Source organism: Elephas maximus, chromosome 9 (assembly GCF_024166365.1).
Source record: "Elephas maximus indicus isolate mEleMax1 chromosome 9, mEleMax1 primary haplotype, whole genome shotgun sequence".
Classification (NCBI taxonomy): Eukaryota; Metazoa; Chordata; class Mammalia; order Proboscidea; family Elephantidae; genus Elephas; species Elephas maximus.
In genome coordinates this window covers 65,668,401-65,691,553 of record NC_064827.1, presented here as the reverse complement: position 1 = coordinate 65,691,553, position 23,153 = coordinate 65,668,401, and the positions used below count along the sequence as shown (strand labels likewise).

Below are 23,153 nucleotides of genomic sequence, written 5' to 3'. Positions count from 1 at the left end.
ATCTTTCTGGTATTTTCTGCTTTCAGCCAGGATCCATCTGACATTAGCAATAACATCCCTCGTTTCACGTCCTCTTCTGAATCCAGCTTGAATTTCTGGCAGTTCCTTATCGATGTATTAGTGCAACCATTTTTGAAAGATCTTCAGGAAAATTTTACTTGTGTGTGATATTAATGATATTGTTCAATAATTTCCACATTCAGTTGGATCACGTTTCTTGGGAATAGGTATAAATATGGATCTCTTCCAGTCAGTTGACCAGGTAGCTGTGTTCCAAATGCCTTGGCATAGATGAGTGAGCATTTCCAGTGCCATTCATTTGTTGATACATCTCAGTTGGTATTCCATCAATTCTTGGAGACTTGTTTTTCACCAATGCCTTCAGTGCAGCTTGGACTTCTTCCTTCAGTATATTAGTTGATGATATTCTACCTCTGGAAACGGTTAAATGTCAACCAATTCTTTTTGGCACAATGAGTGACTCTGTGTATTTCTTCCACCTTCTTTTGATGCTTCCTGCATAATTTAATATTTTTCCCATAGAATCCTTCAATATTGCAACTTTAGGCTTGAATTTTCTCTTCAGTTCTTTTAGCTTCAGAAATGCTGAGCATGTCCTTTCCTTTTGGTTTTCTAACTCTAGGTCTTTGCACATTTCGTTATAATAGTTTACTTTGTCTTGTCAAACCACCCTTTGAAATCTTCTGTTCGACCCTTTTACTTCATCATTTCCTCCTTTTGCTTTAGCCACTCTACATTCAACAACAATTTTCAGAGACTCTTCTGACATCCATTTTGGTCTTTTCTTTCTTTCCTGTCTTTTTAATGACCTACTGCTTTCTTCATGGATGATGACCTTGATGTCATTCCACAACTCATCTGGTATTCGGTCATTAGTGTTTAATGACTCAAATCTATTCTTGAGATAATCTCTAAATTCAGCTGGAATATACTCAAGGTCATACTTTTGCTCTTGTGGACTTGTTCTAATTTTCTTCAGCTTCAACTTGAACTTGCAGATGACCAGTTGGTCTGTTCTACAGTCGGCCCATGGTCTTGTTCTGACTGATGATATTGAGCTTCTCCACTGTCTCTTTCCACAGAGGTAGTCAATTTGATTCGTGCGTATTCCATCTGGTGAGGTCCACGTATATACTCACTATTTATGTTGTTGAAAAAGGTATTTGCAATGAAGTCATTGGTCTTGCAAAATTCTATCATGTGATCTCTGGTATCATTTCTATCACCAAGGTCATGTTTTCCAACTACTGTTCCTCCTTCTTGATTTCCAACTTTCACATTCCAATCACCAGTATTTATCAATGCATCTTGATTGCGTATTTGATCAATTTCAGACTGCAGACATTGGTAAAAATCTTTTATTTCCTCATCTTTGACCTTAGTGGTTGGTATGTAAATTTGAATAATAGTCATATTAACTGGTCTTCCTTTTAGGGGTATGGGTATTATCTTATCAGACAGCACCGCACTTCAGGATAGATCTTGAAGTACTCTTTTTGATGATGAATGAAATTGCCATTCCTCTTTAATTTGTCATTCCCAACATACTAGACCATATGATTGTCCAGTTCAAAATGGCCAATACTAGTCTATTTCAGCTCACTAATGCCTAGGATATGGATGTTTATGTGCTCCATTTCATTTTTGACAACTTGCAATTTTCTTAGATTCGTACTTCATACATTCCACATTCCAATTATTGATAAGCATTTGCAGCTGTTTCTTCTCATTTTGAGTCGTACCACATCGCAAATGAAGGTCCTGAAAGCTTTACTCCATCCATGCCATTAAGGTCGACTCTATTTTGAAGAGACAGGTCTTCCCCAGTCATATTTTGAGTGCCTTTCAACTTGAGAGGCTCATCTTCCAGCACTGTACCAGATATTGTTCCGCTGTTATTCATAAGGTTTTCACTGGCTAATTTTTTCAGAAGTAGACTGCCAGGTCCTTCTTCCTAGTCTGTCTTAGTCTGGAAGCTCAGGTGAAACCTGACCACCATGGATGACCCTGCTGGGATTTGAAATACTAGTGGCATAGCTTCCAGCATTATAGCAATACACAAGCCCCCACAGTACAACAAACTGACAGATGTGTGGGAACTGACAGATGTGTGGGTTGTGGTGGCTGAATATAAAGTTACAAGTTTATATACGCTGTCCACTAGAAATAAGCCCTTGTTCATGTTTAGAAATATATGTATGCATACTTGTGCTGATCTAAATTTATAAACATGTATACAAAAACCAAACCAGACCCATTGCCATCGGGTCAATTCTGACTCATTGCAACCCTATACAGATACCTATTATATATCTATGTGGATATACACTGTAACTGTTGACACAAATATAGTTATAAAGGTGTAGTGCCAAGTTTTTTTCCAGATGAATACTTCAGCATACCTGAAATATTCTAGGCAGAAAAATTGGGAAAACAATCACACATAAATAAGGAAAAAAAATGAAAATATCTAGTACCATGCGTTAACGTTTCATGGAAAACTCAACACTTGGAATGTATTATATGCTTGCAAAAGTGATCTTAAGTGGGGTTTGAGTCAGTCAGACTCAGCTATCTAATTCCTGAGCTACAAGTGTAACATGTTATTGGACACATCAGAAAACAGTCATCTATGGAATACAATTTTGAACAAGAGATAGGAAAACAGGGTTTCTCTTGAGCTGTACTGCTTTTTGAGGCCAAAGGCAAAACTTTCTGTGGCTGTATTTACCTCCTCTGAGATGCTGTTAATGGAACACAGTGGATGCTCAATAAACATCTGTTCAATGAATAATTTTCTATCTTGTTAATATGGAGTTAAAAAGAAGTTATGGCTCCATAGGATATTAGAGTTGGGAAGGACATCATAGTTCAGCTGCTTGTTCTGTGGATAAGGTACCAACTTCAGAGCAAGTTTGACGCCACAGGCGAAGTTGAGCAAGGGCAAAGAGTAATTTGATGGTAGATCTGGGATCAGGATGCAGTCCTCTTCATCCCTCCAGTGTGCTTTACCCAACACCACTGATATGTCTGGCATCGCTCATAGATTTGAGAGTTTTATGTTAGTTTCAGAAGTCAAAAACTTAAACATGCAAAGATAAATAGGATGAAAATGAGTTGAGAAATAATTTGCAGAGTTTGGCTCAAGGAACAGTTTATTTCTTCAAGGATATTAAAAGGGTCTGAGCCAAAAGGATCACAGCGCCTGTAATGGGATGCACTAAAAAAAGAACAGTGTCTTTTCCTGGCCTGGATGTACTAAATTTACATATCCTAAAGGAAAATCCAGGGCTGCTGGGTTTCCTTGGAGGCCTGAGTCAGCTCAGGGAGCGAGGGGGCTCAGTACTTCCAGTTGAACTCAGTTCTGTATATCACACTTTAAGGGGTCAGGGACAAACCAGGAACACACTTAACCAATTGAGAGTTGGGTTGTATAGGGGTGTGGAGAGATGTCTGGAAGCTATTTCATTCAAACAAGTGGTAGAACAAATCAAGATGGTTTTAACTAGAGAAGTTTCAGAGGAGAGTCTTGCTGATTCTGCCTCCCAAATATCTCTAACCTCCACCACCTCTCTCCATTCTCACTGCTGCTGACCTCATCCAGGCCACCACCATCACCTGGATTTCTGCAACAGCCGCCTAACTGGCTCTTCCTTCTAGCACTCTCCTCCCCCGATTGTTTCTCCACAAAACAGCTTCAACAATCTTTATAACAAGGCAACTATTATCATATGCCATGCCCTTACTAAGACACATTAGCACCTTCTTGCCGCCCTCGGTGTAGATCCAAACCCATCCTGATCTGGCCTTTATCCATCTCGCCCCCCTCACTCTCCATGCTCTAAACCCGTTTAAACTCTTAAAACATTATTGAGGAGCTTTTGCTCATGTGCATTATATCTATTGTTACTGTACTGTAAATTGAAACTGAGAAACCTTTAAAACACAAGAATACATAAACAGACAAATGTTCATAGCAGCACTATTCACAACAGCCAAGAGGTAGGAACAATCCAAATGCCTGTCAACGATGAATGGATAAACAAATGTGGTAGATCCTTCCAGTGGATTATTGTTCAGTCATGAAAAGGAATACAATACATGCTAATACTTGTTACAACGTGGATGAAGCTTGAAAGCATGCTAAATGAAAGGAGCCAATCACAAAAGGTCACATATTGTATAATTCCATTTATATGAAATATCCAGAATAGGCAAATCCATGGAGACAGAAAGTAGATTAGTGGCTGGCAGGGACTAGAAGTAGGGAGGAATGGGAAGAGAGTGTTTAATGAGCATGCGGTTTCATTTGGGGTGATTAAAAAGTTCGGGAATTAGATAGCGGTGATGGTCGTACAACACTGTGAATGTACTTAAGGCCACCAAGTTATACACTTTAAGACAGCTTCAATGGTAAATTTTATGTTATGTGTAATTTACTGTGCCAGGCACTACAGTGGTCACAGATAAGTTGGGTTCACTCTATGAAAGTGTGCAAAATGTTGTCAGGTGGAGGAGACACACGCCTTCTGTGAGAAACCAAAGGGGGAATGGCTGGGTGGAAAAATTACAACTGCAGATTTCACCAAGAACTTTCTAACAAATGGAGCTGGAACAAGGAGGCCAAGAAAATGTCTGAGCTGGTGCTAGGGAAGCCTCAGTGAGGGAGACATAGAGGGGTTTCCTGCCCTGGGTGGGAACTGGGGCTGAATGACCCCGGCATCCCTTCCAAGTCTGACAGACTGTGGTCCTGTGAGGCTGAACTGAGGGCTTCTCCCAGACATCCTTCTTGCTTTACATTCCAGATGGATTTGTTCAGTGTTCTTGAGTTCAACTTTCATTTTTATTTTAAGTTACTTTAGAAGATAACACAGCACAGTGCTGTCATTTTTCTCCCTTACTTTCCTCTCTGATCCCTCTCCCTTGCTTTATTCTATCTCTGGCTTTTTCTTTCCAGCCTTCTTTCTAAATATATAGAGGATAAAGGAGGAGTTCTCACGAAACCTCAATGAGGAGTCAGATTCCACTCTCCATAACGATCTGCTGTAATAGTGTCCCCACCCAGTGACTGTTGGCATGAGCAGGTCTGCACAGCAGCAGAAGGGATGGGGGAGGGGGAGATGGGAAGTGAGTTTTATTTGTGATTTTTTGAGAGCAGGGGAGGGTGAGATGGAAGACTGAAAGAAAAGTATGTTATGGTGTCTCTTCATCAGCCTGGCTTCATAAAGAAAGAAAGATTGCAGAAGGAATTGGAGTGGGCAATTTTCCATGAGCTTCCTTAAGTTCCAAACGACAGTGCACGAGGGCCAAGTGACAAAGTGCAACAAAGCATTGGACAAAAGGCATTCTCTTAATGTCTACAGAAAACAGGGGATCTGGCAGTGGATGTTACTACAAGAAAGCAAGAGATCGTTGGCCCCTTGTGAGGCCTGGGAGACAGCCCCTCTCTGTCCCAGCAGGAAAGGATGTGGTCATGGGTGGAGCCTGCAACAGTGGCAATAGTGAGATGCTTCCCTCAAGTGTCTTGTAGGTAAATGGATCTCAAAAAGGAGGGCATATGGGAGAAACTGAGAGGAAGAGTCATGACATGTGTGGGAATGCCCTGAGTATCTCTAGAAATAACTGAAGAAGTCCTGAAGATCACTAACGTCTTGAAGCCCATACGTATGTGTATAGAAGCTACTGTGACCTCATCTGCTCCCATAGGCTGTCGAGACTAGAGACATATACAAATGTGTACACATCGTGTCTATCGGTGCCTTGGGCACTTATTTAAATATATCAATGCTTTTGCTTCTTCATATGTAAAGTGGGAATGACACGCCTAAGACAGTGCGGATGCTCAAAAAAATCTGTTGAATGAATTCATGAATACTGACCTTGTGGGGTGATCTTAAGATTAAAGGAGATGGTATATGAGAAAGACCATTAAAAGTCATAAAACCCCACATACATTAAAGAGTTGTTATTCATAACCTTGATCTATAAGTGAGATTCCAGGCTGACTTACCTTCTGCTTCCCGAGGGCTCCAGTGTCCTGACGGGCCACAGGGCATCGGAGAGGAGGCATTGAAGGCATACTGCACCAGGATTCTCCCTTCCAGACAAAGCTCACATGCTGATCCCAATTCTCTAGGAGGCCAAGGAAAGAGCGAAAATGCACCGACTTAGGAACAGATGAATGAGCCACTGACTCCACGAGGCCAAAGGCAACAGGGCAGACGACACAACGATTCTGTTACCTCCTTTCCTCTACACACACGCCAAAGCTTCCGGAATATGACCGTAAGTGAAATTCCTATCCGCTGCCCAGCAAGGACCTTGTTATAGAAGCCTAAATGGTTTCTATTCTTATGGTAGATACACTTCTCTAAGTTTAAATAGAGCAGAATCAATAGGCCAAAGACTTACTACCTGCATAATCTTATCTTTATAATGCATGAAAACCTCTACTGGGAATTAGCTGTGTGGTTGTGAGAAAACCTCTTGCCCCATTTTGTCCTCAAAATTTACTCCTTTAGTTATATTTATCAGGTACCTACCATGTACCAGCTGCCATCCTGTGCCCTCGACATTAAATATGAAGAAAATATGGTTCCTTAGGCTGAAAAATGAGTGGGCTGGACTAGATGTTGCCTAAAGAAGCTTCCAGCCCCAACATTCAGGGATGGATGAGTCACTCCTAGATTGAACAGTCATAAGCAGTTTCCTGACCATGCCATCTAATTAATTTTAGCAGCTTTCCAAGAGGTGAGCCAATCCCTCAATGGGACCAGCCTCAGAAATGGAATATTATGGTGGCTTCCCCTACTGTCTTTTGTATCTGGATTCAATCTCCCTTTGGCCACAACAGCTTCTGGGATCCTACTTGTTCTCCAGACTTGGCGTCTGCTTAGGAGGCAATTGCAGGGAGAGGAGATGTATGAGCTCTCTTCCTTGTACTACTGTGGACTCAAAACTGCAAATGTGAGCCACCTCTGCAGAGGAATTGGCAGCTGAATCAGGGGAAGATGTCAAGAAATGTCTCAGCCCAACCCATTATTTCTCAAAATGCAATGGCCTTGCCTTTACCACTTTCTTCATTCCTAGAAGAATTTCCATCCTTTGGCTACCTGAAAGGGTGTAATAGAGGAGCCAGGTCTCAAACTCTGGGGCTTTCCCTTCACAGGGAAGTTCTCTGTGCCCCTGAGATCACATGCAGAGGAAGAGTCTGTCATGAAAATCACAACTACTGGTTCCCGCCATTCCTCCTCCACGTAGCTAACCACGGAATTCATCTCAAAGCCAAATCTGAACAGATCATGCCACTGCTTTCCTCCTTCGGTGACTCTAACACTTTATATCCTGTGACATAATATTCAACACCCTTTGCCAGCTGCCTACCTTATCACTCTAGCCTTACTTCTCATCACTCCAAGATATTCCCAACTGCCAGGCTCTGCTATGACCCTGCCACTCTCTGAATGCTCTTTTACCTATAATGACCTTTCCTCCCTTTTTCCACCTGGATGGTGTTCCCCATCCTTCAAGGTTTCCCTTGCACATCATTTCAGCAGTGAGGACTTTTCAGTAGAGAGGTGAGTCTCTCTCAATAGACTGTGAAGTCCTTTGGGGCAAGGTCCATGTCTTATCATTGTCTTTTCCCTCAGTGACCAACACATAGCTTGTTACATAGTGGTGATCAACATAGGTTGTTGAATGGAAAAATGAATGAGTGTACACCAGTCACTCAGACACACTGCAAATACTCATGACTAACCTAGTCCAGACCTTCAAATTGCAGATTTTGTTTCCTCAGCCTTATCACTGTGTGAGACTGTACTTAGAGTATTTGCAAGCATAAAATAATATTCAGCATTAGTAGAATGATTAAATAGCCTATGGTTAATCTGCTCAATGGAATGGTAAGCAGCTATTACAGTAATATTTATAAAGATTATGCAATTGCCTGGAAAATGTATATGCTATAATGTTAAGTGAAAAACTCAGGCAAAACTGAATCTATAGTAGTATCTCAATGTTATTCAAGTAACTTTATGCAACAAAAGATTTTTGGCAGCTAACTCTGGGTAGTGGAACATAGGATAATTTTCCTCCTATTTTTATTCTTTCCAAATTTTTGAATTTTCTACATATTGTAAATAAGTATGAGCTCCTCTTGTTCTAATACTTATACAAATAGACTTGTAGTCAGGGAATGAAGGGTGGAGAGAGGGATTTCCTCAGCACCACTAGTAGAGGGCAGAGTTCCATTACATTGATCACAGTCCATGCATAGCAACTCTGAGTCACATGAATGGCTTTATGATCACCATGAGATTATAAATATCCAGTGATTAGGAACCACGCTGACTTCAATGGTAACTGGAACTTTTTTTTTCTATTTCCTTTAGATATTCTATTTTTTGTGATAATTAAAGTCACCTGTACTTACTGAATTTTTAGCCCATCCTAGGTTCCCAATAATACTTTGATGAGTGAATACAACATCATCCAGCTGACACTAACATGCCTTGTTTGCAAAGAGTTTCTCAAAGTAAGTTTCTTCGTAGTCATTCGTTGATTTAAGTATTCATTTGTTTCATCTATTCACACAACAGATAGTTACTGAGGAGTCTCTAGGTGTTGGTACTGCTCAAGTGCTGGACAATGACCATACAAAAAAGAAAAAATAAACCAGCTGCTATTGAGTTGATTCTGACTCCTCATGACCTTATGTGTGTCGGAGTAGAACTGTACTCCATAGGGTTTTCAGTGGCTAATTTTTCAGAAGTAGATTTCTAGGCCTTTCTTTCTGGGTACCTCTGGGTGAACTCGAACCTCCAACCTTTCAGTTAGCAGTTGTGTGAGCACATTAGCCATTTGCACCACCCAGGAACCCCCACTGACCACACAGGGGTAAGAAAATCAGACATGGGTCCTGCCCAAATAGAGTTTGCAGTCCAGTGGAGGCAATGGTCAATAAGCAAATAGGTAAACATATATAAGCTTACAGATTGTGACAAATTCTAGAAGGAAAGTAAAAGGATGAGAATAATGGGGTGGGCTGGGCTAATTAAGACTGGAGTGGTCATGGAAGGTCTTTGTGAGGGGATGCCATTTGCACGAGGGCCTAAAGAATGACACAAGAATAGATGTAAAAGCATTTTAGGCAGTGCTTCCAGGAGCCTAAACAGAAAAAAACAGCTTGATCCATAAAGGTCCTGAAACAAGCCTGAGTAGCAGGAGCTACAAATGAAGGTAACAGAGGTAGCTGGACAGATAGGTAAGGGCTGGGTCATGAAAAGTCCTGTAGACCACATTTAAATTATACCTGAAAACAAGGGAAGGCTACTAGAGAGTTGTAAGGTATGGAGGGGCATGATCTAATTCACATCTTAAAAAAGATTAGTCTGGATGCTGAATGAAGAATGATTAGGGAGGAAGAAGCAAAAGTAAAAGCAAATGTAGCAACTAAAGAACAGTGATGTGATGCTGGTTAGGGTAGAAAATGACACCATTGTACAGATTAGGAAACTGAGGTTCACAAGTGCAAAGTAATTACCCTAAGGTCATAGCTTGGAAAGTAAAAGTCTGTGCCTTATCAAAATCAGGTAGTGTAGCTACACATCCAGGGAGTACAGTATGTATTTTATACCTTTGGTGTTTATTTGATTTTTATGAGTACCTGTACACACACACACACACACACACACACATGAATAATGAAATCAAAGGAGCACAGGATGTACACACTGGGAAAGATCACCTTTCTCAATTGGGGTTCTACGAGAGAATCAAGGTTTAAAGCTCTGAGGTTGCACTGCCCAACAAGGTAGCCACCAGCCACATGTGGCTATTTAAGTTTAAATAAATCTAAAAATTCAGTTCTTCATTCACACTAGCCACATTTCAAGTGCTCCATAGCCACAGGTGATCAGTGGCTACCATATTAGACCATATTAGACTATGTAGATACAGAATATTTCTATTATTGCAGAAAATTCCTTTGGATAGCACTGCTGTATGAGTCAGAATTCACTTGATGACACACAAGGACAAGGCATCTACTGTACATAATGAATTAATTCCTCTCCTATGCATCTAGAATGATACTAGTTATTTTAGTTAGTAAGTTAACTTCTCTCCTATGCATCCTTGGGAGAACTGAGAAAACAGTCACTCAAATCGTTTTCTCTGTCTTGAGAGTTGAAAGAGGAACATTAGCTGAGAAAGGCTAGAACCATCTTTGGCTTACAGGTAGAAAAACTGAGACAGAAAAGCAGAGAAAATGGATGAGGTCACAAAGACCTAAAACCCAGGTCACTTGATTCCCAGTCCAGTGCTCCTTCCAATACACCACAGCCAATTGTTCAGATAACTGAAACCATCCAGTCAACACATGCTTGCAAGGCAGATAAAAAAAAAAAAAAAGGAGTTAGAAAAATCAGGGTGGCCTTGAATTATTTATTCAGTTGTCCATGTGTGAGGACACAGGCTGTGGGAGGATCTGAATATGTTTTTTTAAGGAAAACCCTTGTATTCTCTTAGACCGCAGATGTGAGGAACAGCAGCAGGACATGAGGATGGCCAGGGGCGAGAGGTTGGCATTGATGGATGTAGTGGAAAACACCAGAGGTTTTGCAGGGAAAGGGAACTTTCAAGTAGCTAAACAGCTCTGGAAAACTTTGCACAAGATGAGGGTAAATATTTCTTGACTACAGAGTGTGTGACAGTGGTGCTAGGCATATCACAGACGTCATCTTGTTGAACTTCCTACAAAAGCCAGGTGAAACGGGCACAGTTAGCACCTTTTTTAAAAAATTTTATTGTGCTTTAAGTGAAAGTTTACAAATCAAGTCAGTCTCTCATATAAAAATTTTATATACACCTTGCTATATACTCCTAGTTATTCTCCCCCTAATGAGACAGCACACTCCTTGCCTCCACTCTGTTTTTGTGTCCATTCAGCCAGCTTCTGACCCCCTCTGCCTTCTCATCTCCCCTCCAGACCAGAGCTGCCCACATAGTCTCATATGTCTACTTGATCCAAGAAGCTCACTCCCCACCAGTATCATTTTCTATCCTATAAAAAAAATAGTACTGTCCAATCCCTGTCTGAAGAGTTGGCTCTGGGACTGGTTCTTGTCTTGAGCTAACAGGTCTGTACCTTTTTAATGGAAGAAGGCTCAGAGGATCAAAGAGGTGAGATGTCCTGCCCCAGGTCTCATAGCCTGGGAGTGGTGACTCTGAGAACTGAACACAGAGAAACTGACATCGAAGCTTCCACACTTTGCTCTAAGCTAATCTGCGTGAGTGTACACTTTGTGTGCATGGGATTTCCATTTCTTTACAACAATTTATTGAACTTGTGGACTGACTTCCTTTAGCCGTAGACTATGGTCTATGGTCAACATAGCTGTTAACCTTAATTAGACATGTTTCAAAAATGTCAGCTTTAATTTAACATGTGATAACTCCGTTGTGAAATCTTAGACTGAACAGAATAGCTATTGTATGAGCCTCAAGTACCAAGTGACTATAGGTTATTAAAAACATATTGATTGAGGCTGAGGGCACTATGTAATAGAGACATATCTCATTACACAACAATTAACCCTCCAATAGGTTTCCAACAATCAGATGGTATTTATTTAATGGACAATAACTGCTTTATGAAATACAAATTGAATACATACACAGGACGTTTCATTTACAAAACTTCCATTTTTAAGTGGAATTGAGGCCAAGGCTTGACCAAAAGTCTGATACTTCTCATCGCCACAGAAAAAATAAATAAATCTCAGGGCTGCTGGAAAGCCTGCTCTGAAGTGTCACATGAGGTTTCCCAAACCCAGCTCTGAGTTCCCAGTGAGGGCGGCCTGGGGCAAGGAGAAGGGGGGTTTCTGCAGAGGGCCTGAGAAGCGCATTTCCTTCCCTACTGTGATCACACCCACCCAGCTGCCAAACCAAGGTTCTAAATTCAGGGACTCATGGTGGTGTGAAAACATTAGAGCCCAAATTTAACGTAGCACCATGAATGAGCTAACACATTTTTATACAGACATGCACACACACACGCACATGCACACAAGTGTGTGTGTACACTTGAGAGCTTCTTGTTACCCTTTTGTGGCTCTTTTCGGGGGAGGGGGAACACCATCCTAACTCTGGTCTTTGAAGGACTTAATGAAAGCACATGCCAGTTGGTGCCCAGCCCCCACCACTTCCTATGGGCTCTTGGTCAGACCGGTCAGCCTCTTTCAGCTCCAGCTTCCTCCTTATCTGGCAAATGAGGAAGATGCTACCCCCTTCATAGGTTATTGGAAGGATTAAATGAGACCCTGCATATAAAGCATTTAGTACAGAATCCAGCACAGAGTAAGCACCTGATAAATGGCAGCAACTGCAACAACAAATACTAATTACTATCATTGTTACTTTTATCATCATCAATGTTATATCATCGTTATTGGAAAAAAGATCCCCAAGATGGGCAGGAGGAAGTTGTAATACACTAATATGCCCTCAATTATAGTTAAGTTACAAAATAGATGCATATGTTTTAGTCTCTTTTCGTGGCCCTTGCAAATATTGTTCTCTTAAAGCGTGAGCTTTTCAAGAGCTGACAATGCTGAAAGGTACCACAAGAGACCATTTAATTTTGGTCTCTCACTTCAGGCCACTGAGGCATCATGAATCCCACTTTTCAAGGGAGGAGACGAAGACTCATGAAGAGACAGTAACATGTCCAAGGTCATACAGTTTCTAGGTGACAGGCAGGAGAGTAGAAATGAGGTAACTTGTGCCTCAGTATATCACTCTCTGATCTTCTAAATATCCTACCTTCAGTTCTACAAAGAGCACTGGGCTTAGGTAAAGATTCTGAATATGTAAGTGCATGTAGGTGTATATATATATATATGTATGTGTGTGTGTATATATATAAATATATATAAAAAACATACATAAAACCCACTGCCATTGAGTCGATTCTGACTCATAGTGACCGCATAGAGTTTCCAAGGCTGTGAACATCTACGGAAGCTGACTGCCACATCTTTCTCCTGTGGAGCCGCTGGTCATTTCAAACCACTGACCTTTTGGTTACATAGGTGTTTGTCCATGAACCACTGGCAATCTCAACTCCTGAGCTCATGGACATGAAACAGACCTTACATCTCAGGGGAAGTTTCTGTCAATACCGGTTTCCAAACTTTTAGTGATAAAGGAAAACTAATCATTCATTCATGCATTTAAAATATGCATTATTACTTATTAATTAACCATTCCTTTATTCTCTAATCCAAAAGTTAAAATGTGTGTACGCATCACTGTGCTAGGTGTGGGGATATCTGTTGAATAAGTACAAGAATAAAGAAAACAGTAAAATTCCTCTCCAAGGCTGCTTCTCTTCCAAATTTCCCTCTTCTTGGCAAGAGAGAGAGAGAGGGGCCTGCAGCACTTCACAGGCCACACTCACCTTTCAAAGAAATGGCCGTCGATGGGCGGGAACCACTCCAGCATCACGGAGTCCGTTGTGTGGCCTACGATCTGGGGGGCGAGGGCGACAGGTGCAGGCTTCCTGGAAGGCTGCCAGCTCTGGTACACCAGGTCCAGGTAACAGTGCATTCTGGCGACTTGATTGGGCGTGAAGGAGTCAGTACAGTCGTCATCTGCAAGCAGGCAGAGGAAGAGATAAGAACTAGGCTGCAAGGGAAGGCATGTGAGAGAATTATGACGTATTCCAGTGTCCAGAGACCCAGCACCCCAGCCCTTGCCAAGTCAGGGCTGGCCTCTTCCCATGCTCAAGAGTTAATGATCTGTGAACAAATTTGTGTAGTCATCACTTCTAGAGACAGGTGAGATGGAACAGGAAGAAGGGAGGATGGATGGAACTGAAGAAGTAAGCTGAAACTCAGGCAGAGGCTAAGGGCAAAGGACGAGGGCAAGACGAGTTGCTTTCCATGGGCCCCAAATCCACTGGTCAGTAAGTCACCCTTTCCCTTATTCCTTCCCTCCTTCACCACTCATTCATTATCTATCATTCATTCATTCACTTGCTTATTCACTCACTCATCAATCATTCATTTATGCACTCATTTGTTCTCTCACTCATTCCTTCACATTTATTCATTCACTAATTCATTAATTCAGCTGCTCACTGATGCATCGATACTGTCCTTCAAATTAACTTTCCTAGCACCTACTACATATTCTGTGCCCCCTGCCAAGGGGCATGGGAAAATGAAGCTTAAAGAGTCCATGCCCTTGAGGAGCTACTAGTCTAGTTATGGAGTTAAGACTAGGTTATTATATGAGTCAAGGTTGTTATAGGCCACTAAAATCTGTGAGGCCTACCACAGCTGAATGGAAGGAGATAGCATGTGGTGAAAGGAGAGTGTACAAGAAGGGCTTCCAAAGAAGGAGGTATTTGAGGTAAACCAGATCACATGGCTAAGACTGGGGAAAGTTATTGAGGGATTACAGGAAAGGGAATCTGCAGGAACAGAGACATGCTTTCCTGTGCAAGGAGCACTAGCCAGAGAGTCAAGAAGACAGGAACACTACAGACTCCATCACATCTCAGAGTCCATGCTGGGAACATGAGGACAATAATATCTCCGGCACAGTACTATTATTCCAAAGATTAGGTAACATTTATTGAATGCTTACTAGGAGCCAGATAAGATGCATTGTGTTTTGGACACATTTAACTCTCACACTATTTTGGGAATATTATTTTCTCCATTTTACAGATGAGGATACTGAGGCTGAGAGAAGGCAAGCAATTGTTTCAAGGGCACAGAGCCAGGGGGAAATCTGTGATTTGAACCCAGGCAGTTCTGACTCCAGGACTGTGCTTCTGATCAACAGAACTTCTTTCCGAGCTTGTATAGATAAAGTATCCTGCAGGTGCCTGATAAATGTGAGCTGAGCCCGAGTCTGAGAGGCGGTTGGAACACAATCTCTAAGATTTCCTTAGATCTAATGACCTTCAATCCTACTCTCTCTTTTCCAGGATTCAGACTGAAGGCCATGACCCAAGACTCAGGCCCCAGGGAAGGAGCTTGCCTCCTATCTCATCTCTCCCTCCAACAGCTTTATTCAGCTGCCCTAGGGGCAGGGCAAGGCAGTTTTGGCTTGGTTTCCAAAAACACCACTTCCCAGAGGTGTCTGCCTGGCCGGGGCTTCTGCAGCTGGGTCCCAGACGGAGGAGCACAGGGCTGTCTGGATCTGAAAATAAACTTGCCACTGGGAATCCTGCAGCACAAGCTCACTTCCCTTATCAAACAAACAGAAAACAAGTTTGGGCAGGTGCTGGGCATTTGGACCTGGCCTTGCGAATCCAGCTTGGGGAAGGGACAGGATTGTGAGGGAGGTTACACACAGAAGCTGCTTCTGATCCCCTCAGTAATTTTTGACAGTCTCCTTTCCAGCATCCTGGGGACATCTTGGATCCTTGGTAGTGTAGTGGCTAAGAGCTTGGCTGGTAACAAAAAGGTCGGTAGTTTAAATCCAGCAGATGCTCCCTGGAAACCCTATGGGGCAGTTCTACTTTATCCCATATCGATGACTATGAGTCATAATCAACACAACGACAATGGTTTTTTTTTTTTTTTTTTTTGGGAATGTCTTTAATATATCTGGAGGAAGCAAAATAGACTAGTGTCCCTTTCTAAGCACTCTAAAAGAGTGTCTACATGCGTAAATCTCCCTCAAGCCCAGATTCTACTATGCAACCCCTTAAAATCAAACATTCTGTGGCTCCTTGTTGCCTGGAGAAGAGACTCCAAACCCCTCAGTCTGAGAAGGGCCAGATCATCAGGTGCTTTTCTCTTTGTGACAGTAAACCTTGCACTTCATCCTGAAATCCTTGGAAAAACCACTGAATGGATCAGTTGCAGGAGAGGGGCATGTTGGCCAAGGAAAGATGGCTAGGTGGTTAGATTAGTGCATACAGGTTTGGAGTCAAAATGGGCAGGCCATGTCATGTCCTCAGTGCCTCATTTCCTCATCTGTAAAGTGGAGATCACAATGGTAAGAAGAGTGCGCATTTCAGGAACTAAGGGCAATGCCTGGTCCATGGTTAGGAGCTCAGTAAACACTAGCTTAGGAAAACTTTGTGTGTGCCTCAGTATCTGTGTCTGTGAATACTGGAAAACTGGAAACGGGGGGGCGGGGAGGGAAACAGAATGCAAAATATGTATTCTCTTTGATCTAGCAATATCACATTTAGGAATTCAATTGATAGTCATGGACAAGCATGGAAAAAATACATGTACAGAGATGTTTATGGAAGCATTATTTATAGTAGTAAAAATAATAGAAATAACACACCTATCTATTAATAGAGGAATGGCTCTGCACTTAATGCACAGACATAGAACAGAATATTAATCAGGAATTATAAAAAGAAATAGAAAGATAACATTAAGACTTGGTTCTCACATCTATGGACTGGGACATTTAAATCAACTCCACACCATAGAGTTGTTGTGAGAATTCAAAGAACTTATCAGGATGAATGGTGAACAGAAACAGCAGTTCTTCTTGTTTTTCTCTGTATACTTCTGATTCATTTCCTTCCCCTCCCCACCAAAGAAGTGTATTATCCTTTTATAACTTAGCCATCAGTCATTTCCATGTTTGCCAATATAAAAGAGTTTGAAAAAACAGATAAGTGATAGAACTTCATAAGAAAAGAGGAATGTACTAGAACTTCAAAGCTGAAGCCAGGGGAAGGTCTGTTCCATGGCACATCACTTAGAGACTTAGCTGCTATCAGAGCCCTGGGTGAGGTTCCAAAGGGTTTCCATTTATCACAAATGCTCTGTCTCAATTAGCTAATGTCTAGAGTCAGCCCCCTTTGCTTCCTGCCCCCACAAGCCTCCCCTCCCAACATTTGCAGCCACTTGATCACAGTCTCCAGGCTCTGTCAGCCCCAGTCTTCTATTCTCGTCTTGTTTCTAGGCAGAAAGGACTTTGGGGACTTTAGGACTCCAGGAGCCTGCCTGGGTCCCCAAGCTGTTGATGTAGTGCCCTGGTTGTCCTAACTAAGCCTTGGTCTCAAGAACATATTTCCATCTGTGTCTAGGAAGGCCCAGAGCATGGAAGTTCAAGGGACAGACTTGGTACTTCCACTCCCTGAAGAATGTTGGCAAAATGCTTACCCTTGAGAGCCTCATTTTCATTCACCCAAAATAGGGAATAATGATGTTGCCTGCCTCATAAGGCTGATGAGAGTATTTAACAAGCTAACCCGTATGAAGTGCATGGATAAATTAGCTTCCCTTTGTACAAGTCCTTGCATTTTTGTTGTGTTTAAAATAATGATGATGATAAATGATTATGAGAGCTACAGTATTAATTATAGAACATTTGCAAAATGCCAAAACTAATTACAAAGAAATAAATGTCACCCTAAACATATTACCTAAAGTAATATAATATAATGTAATTAATATTTAATATATACATATAGGTATGTGTACATCTGCAGTGAGTTTCTATAATTCTTGTCATCATATACATATACCACATACATATATACAGATCTTACGCTACGTATAAGACCTTGCTGCCTTTTTTTTTTTTACATTAAAGAGCAAACAATCTCACTAGTTGTCATTTTATTGAGCACTAATTATTGTACCAAGGCCACTACTAAGTGGTTTACCTATAATTATACCTACTATCACACAAGTGGGCACTCTGGTGGTGGAGTGGTTAAGAGCTACCTACAGCTGCTAACCAAAAGGCTGGCAGTTTGAATCTACCAGCCGCTCCTGGAAAACCCTATGGGGCAGTTCTACTCTGTCCTTTAGGGTTGCTATGAGTTGGAATCGACTCGACGGCAACAGATTTGGGTTTTTTGGTTTATCACACAAGCTAAGTATGATTATCCTCCATGGTACCAATGAAATAACTTACCTAGGGTCAAAAAGCTATGATGCAGTGGATTTAAATTTGATCCCTCATTCCGAAATTAATGCTCTGAACCACTGCATTACTCCATTTCTGCTCATGTCCCTCAGTAGTCTTCCACATCATCTCCACTGGCCACATGACATTCTATAATATGGATGTCCCATGATTTATTTCAGCAATCCATCATCACTAGGCATGTAAGCACTTCCTAATTTTTCATACGTATAAACATTTCTTTTTTATGTATGGCACATAGTAAATGCTAAAGAATATTTGAGGAAAGAACATGGCTGAGAACATTCTTGAAGCTAAATCTTTAAACACATCAACCGAGTAATTATTTTGGAACATATTCCTTGGAGGTGGAATTGCTACCTCAAAGCAAATGTGTACATTAAAAGGCTCCGACGCACAGAAAGATGTTAACAAAAATGCTTGCAACAGCTGTAGAAGGCCTTGACTGTAGGGTCCTCTTGTCTGGCCCCCTGTGGTCTATTATCTTCAGGAAGCAGAGTCTGGGCTGCTGCACTTCTATCTGCCGAAGAAGGCTTATCCAACAGCTCTGCATGACTATACTCTCCTGGTGGTTTGTTTGTCCTGCTGAACTAAGCTTGCCCCCATCACCCGCCTGGTGTCTTCTTGGTCCGAATGCTTGAGACCTTCTCAATCTCCGCTCATATACGAAAGTGAGGCAGATAAATACTGGCTAATAACATGGGTGCTGGAGCCCTGCTGGCACAGTGGTTAAGAACTCAGCTGCTAACCAAAAGGTCAGCAGTTTGAATTCACCAGCCGCTCCTTGGAAATCCTATGGGGCAGTTCTACTCTGTCCTATAGGGCAGTTCTACCTTGTCCTATAGAGTTGTTATGAGTTGGAATCAACTAGACAGCAGCCGGTTTAACATGGGCACAGGAGTAAGAAAGACTTGAGTTTGAATCTCACCTCTGCTCCGTTTGATCTGTGTGAGCCTCAACAAGTTACTTAAGCTACCTGAGTCCCACTTCTGCATCTTTAAAATGTGTAATAATAATAGCACCCACCCGTTAGGTTGGAGTCTCTGGATGGTGAAAATGGTTAACATGCTTGCTGCTAACCAAAAGATCGCAAGTTTGAGTCTACCCAGAGGCACCGTGAAGGAAACGCCTGGTGAGCTACTTCTGAGAAAATCAACCATTGAAAACCCTGTGGGGCACAGTTCTACTCTGACACACGTGGGCTTGCCAGGAGTCAGAATCAACTTGAAGACAACTGATTTTGGTGTTTTTGGTTTGACCCATTGGGTTATTTTGATGATTCAATGAGATAAGCTTACGAAGTATTTCACACAGTGTCTGGGATGCTATAGGCACTCGATAGTTATAGCAGATCTGGGTTGTTGAAAATGGTAGCCACCATCCATGGGTGGCCACTTAAACTTAATTAAAATTATTTGAAACTAAAAATTCAGTTCCTAGGTTGCACTCACCATATTTTAAGTCCTCAACAGCCAAGTGCGGCAAGTGACTACCATACTGGTCAGTGCATATACAGAGCATGTCCATCTTTGCAGGAAATTTTACTGGGCAGCGCTGCACTTGACCTGACTAGTGACCAATCCAATTGGGAACAAAGCACCCAGGAAGGAGAAGTGAGTGGAAGAAGGTTGTAGGCAATGTCCCCGCCTTCCCGCCTTTACTGCGGGAGCCCCTCTGTATCCCTCTCTCCGCAGCCTGAGAACCTGATCCTGTTCTGCATTTTGAATTTCATCCAGCTGCTTTTGTCACCTCATCTATCAGAGATCCTAAGGAAAACAAACATTTCAAAGCTCGTGGTTGCCTTGAATATGCTTTTGCGGGTGTAAGTTTGTTATCGTAGCTCAGTGAATTAGTTCTGCTGTTAATGGGTCACTGAGCTGAGGGGTTCCTTTAAAAAAACAACAGTAAATCAATCACCCTTTAGATCTGTACAAAGGGGAACAAAAAGAAAAAAAAAAAAGATTTAGTTTATGGGGGTCTGGTAGCTAGTGGCAGTTCGTAGGCCCCTAAGAGGCCGGCAAACTTCCAAATTCATGTTATTGTTTATTTTCCATGTGCGTTGAGCTGGCCAAGGAAAGGTGCTACAGAAATGGAATGTAAGCACGCCTGTGTGAGGGGCCAGGGCACCGGATGTGGGATGTCTGCTGGCCGGGAAATGGGAGCCCAGTGGGAATCTGCTTTTGAGGAAATACCCAGCACCCTGATCTTTTTTAGAGACTTAAACCTAACGCCTCTTTGTGGTGCCAGAGGTGAAGTGTGGGCCCTTCCAGAGACTGCAGGTTTGACCTGTACGAGCCTGATGCTGCAGAGGCCCTCAGAGGTCACTAGCCCAAATGGGAAAGCAGGAAGGCCCATTAGGGATCATCGAATCCACTGGGTTTTAGGTGTGAAACCTTTCTTTAAATAAAATCTGAGACAATAGGGTTCAAGCGGGGTTAGAGGCTGAGAGGCCCGCTCACACAGGCGCCCTGTGCAGCCTCCTGAGGCATCTCTGTGGAACACGGTTTGAAAGCCACCCAGGTTGCTCCATTCCCCACTCAACCATCAATTAGGTCTCTTCTGAAGAGTAACACAAGAATAGGAGGGAAAAAATTACCTGGAGTCAGAGCCCTTAGGTCTCAGTTTCAGCTCAGCCATTTATTATATGTGTGGCCTGGGGCAAATGACTTCACTGAGATTCAGTTTTCTCATCTGTAAAATGGGAATAAGCCCTACCCTATAAGCTTATACCAAAGTGAATATCAAAGTTCTTATGAACAATAAATTGTCGTACAAGTGAAAATCTTGCTATTGATAAGAATCAATTTGATAGATCCATTACGGTAGAATTTATTTTTTCTACCCCCTCTCCCTATGCTCGTTCCTCCCTTCCTTTCTAAGAAACACAATTTTGAAGCACCAGGTCCTGTGCTAGGTGGTTTGCTAGGTGCTAGGAATGTATAAGATACAATCTGACTTTATAGAATTCATTGTTCTAGCATGAGAAAGAGACAGCTAAATTGGATGGTGTAATAGAATTTGATGCTGGGCTACCACATGCAATTGTGCAGATTGTGCCATGCACAAGGATTCTTGACTGAAGAGGCTAGTTGCGAGGGCTGTGACTGCCCAGAGGAAGGGGGGTCTTTTTCTAGTTTGTACAAAGTGCTATACGGTCCAGAAGTGGCCTTGAAAGAAGCAGAGGGCATCCTAGAATCCAGAGATGAGCTCTTAACACTGTCACTGATGGTCCAAAATGGCTTTGATAAGGATGTAGGTCATTAGGAAAAATACATGCGGAATCTCATGTAATAATTGTGTATTTGCAAAACCAAACATATTCTATTTTTTAAAGCTGGGTGTGAGAGTTTTATGTTTATCTATGGGGTACCTGGGCTAAAAAAAAAAATAAAAAAAGTTCAACAACTAACAGCTTCAAAAAACATAGCTGGAAAACTAGAAGGAAACTTGGAGATCAAGTTCAAAGAAGCCACTTTCTTGAGAAAAGTGGAACTAGTGGGGTTATGTGATGGAACCAAAGGCATAAGGTTACACTGAGGCAGAGCTAGGTATTTCACCTGGGTTTCCTGACATTTGGTCCAGGTAAGCTTTCAGCATCCTAAAGTGTGCCTTTCTGAAGAGTTTTCAGATTCAACATCTTCTTTGAATCCCCAAGGGGCTCATGGAAGGAACATTATTCTCGCTGTTTGCGATGTGAATGTCTCAGTCTTAGGAAAGTTAAGCAACTTGTTCAGGATTACCTTGTTCAGGGTACCAAAGGCAGGATTGGGGTTCACAGCTGATACCTAGCCCTGTGTACTTTGCAATGCCTTGCTCTGCCGTCTGCCCATCACTCTACAAGCAAAAACCCTGCAGAGAATAGGGCCCTACCTGCATAGCTCATGAAGTTGTTGTAAGGAGTGTTGAAGAAGGTATGAAAGCCACATGTGTCATTCCCTGGCCCTGGGTCCCCACAGAACTTGTGTTTTGGGGCTGGGTTGGTGTCACCGCAGAGGTCTCCAGTCTCGAAGGAAGCTTCTGTCTCCATGCAGGGGTCACTGCAGGACTGGATTTCCGAGATGCCTCGGAAGATGTGATAGAGGCCCAGGCTATGCCCGATCTCATGAATCATGGTGTGGGTGTGCCCAGGAATGCCATAGAAAGATGGGTTCAAGACAATGCCACCTGTAAGGAGAAAGGCAGAGAGTTAGGCAAGCTGAGCACCCTGCTTCCTGGTGCAAGAACCCCTAAATCAATCAAGTGTAAAAGGGGTGCTGTCTAAAACAACCACAAGCTTCTCCACCCTGTGACTCCACTGCCCAGGAGCTGTTGTGACTTGTGACATGAATCATGGGTTATCAGGGTAAGGAGTCTCAACAGTCTTCTTGTGCAAGCTCTTCATTTTTCAGAGGAAAACACCGATGCCTATGGAGATGAGCTGACTTACCCAAGGTGATTTCCAACTATTTACAAGGAAAGCATGATTAGAACTCAGGGATTTTGATCCCTGGGCTGGTAAACCTTTCTACTGAAACTTTTTTCCTTAGAAAATAAGAATATCCTAGTTCACTAACATTCTACACCCTCTTGTGTCAGACATCTTGGATCCCAGTTCTACTTTTGCTTCACCTACCTTGTGACATCAAGCAAATCAGTTACCTTCTCTGAATCACATCCTTCATCTCTGACATGGAGCTGATAATCTATGACAGGGAACTCTCAAGACGGCCAACACCATGTTGTGTTCACCATTATAACAGTGAACATAATAGGCCATATTTCTTCAGAGATTATATCCTCAGGCCCTGTGCTAACTATTTCAAGCGTATAATCTCACCTAATCAACACAAACCAATGAGAGGTGCCGATTCTCAGAGGGGTGCAGTAATCAGCCCATGATCATATAATAAGTGTAGAGTTAAAATTTGAACCCAAGACCCTGGAGTTTTAAAGCCAAGACTCTTAACCTAAGTTCTACTGCTAATGCTTAACACACACGCACACACACACACAAAACAAAAACTAAAAGGCCAGTTGCCGTCGAGTTCATTCTAACTCATGCTGAGCCTATTCATGTTAGAGCATAAGGTTGCTCCATAGGGTTTTAATGGCTGTTTTTTTCTGAAGCAGACCACCAGGCCTTTCTTCTGAGGCACCTCTGGGTGGACTCAAACTTCCAACCTTTCAGTTAGCAGCTGAGTACCTTAACTTTTAGTACCAGCCAGGGA

At 42.2% G+C, this 23,153-nt stretch overlaps 1 protein-coding gene across 1 annotated transcript in view; it reads right to left on the bottom strand.

The window, feature by feature from the left end:
- The window catches only part of PAPPA (pappalysin 1), a 279,871-nt gene that overhangs the window by 191,788 nt on the left and 64,930 nt on the right, over positions 1-23,153 (bottom strand). Inside the window, exons 4-6 of the mRNA XM_049897266.1 lie at positions 21,817-22,110; positions 13,484-13,676; positions 6,032-6,153 (exon numbers count right to left, since the gene is read on the bottom strand). Coding sequence (XP_049753223.1) covers positions 6,032-6,153; positions 13,484-13,676; positions 21,817-22,110 — 609 coding nt within the window. The remainder of the gene's footprint in view (positions 1-6,031; positions 6,154-13,483; positions 13,677-21,816; positions 22,111-23,153) is intronic.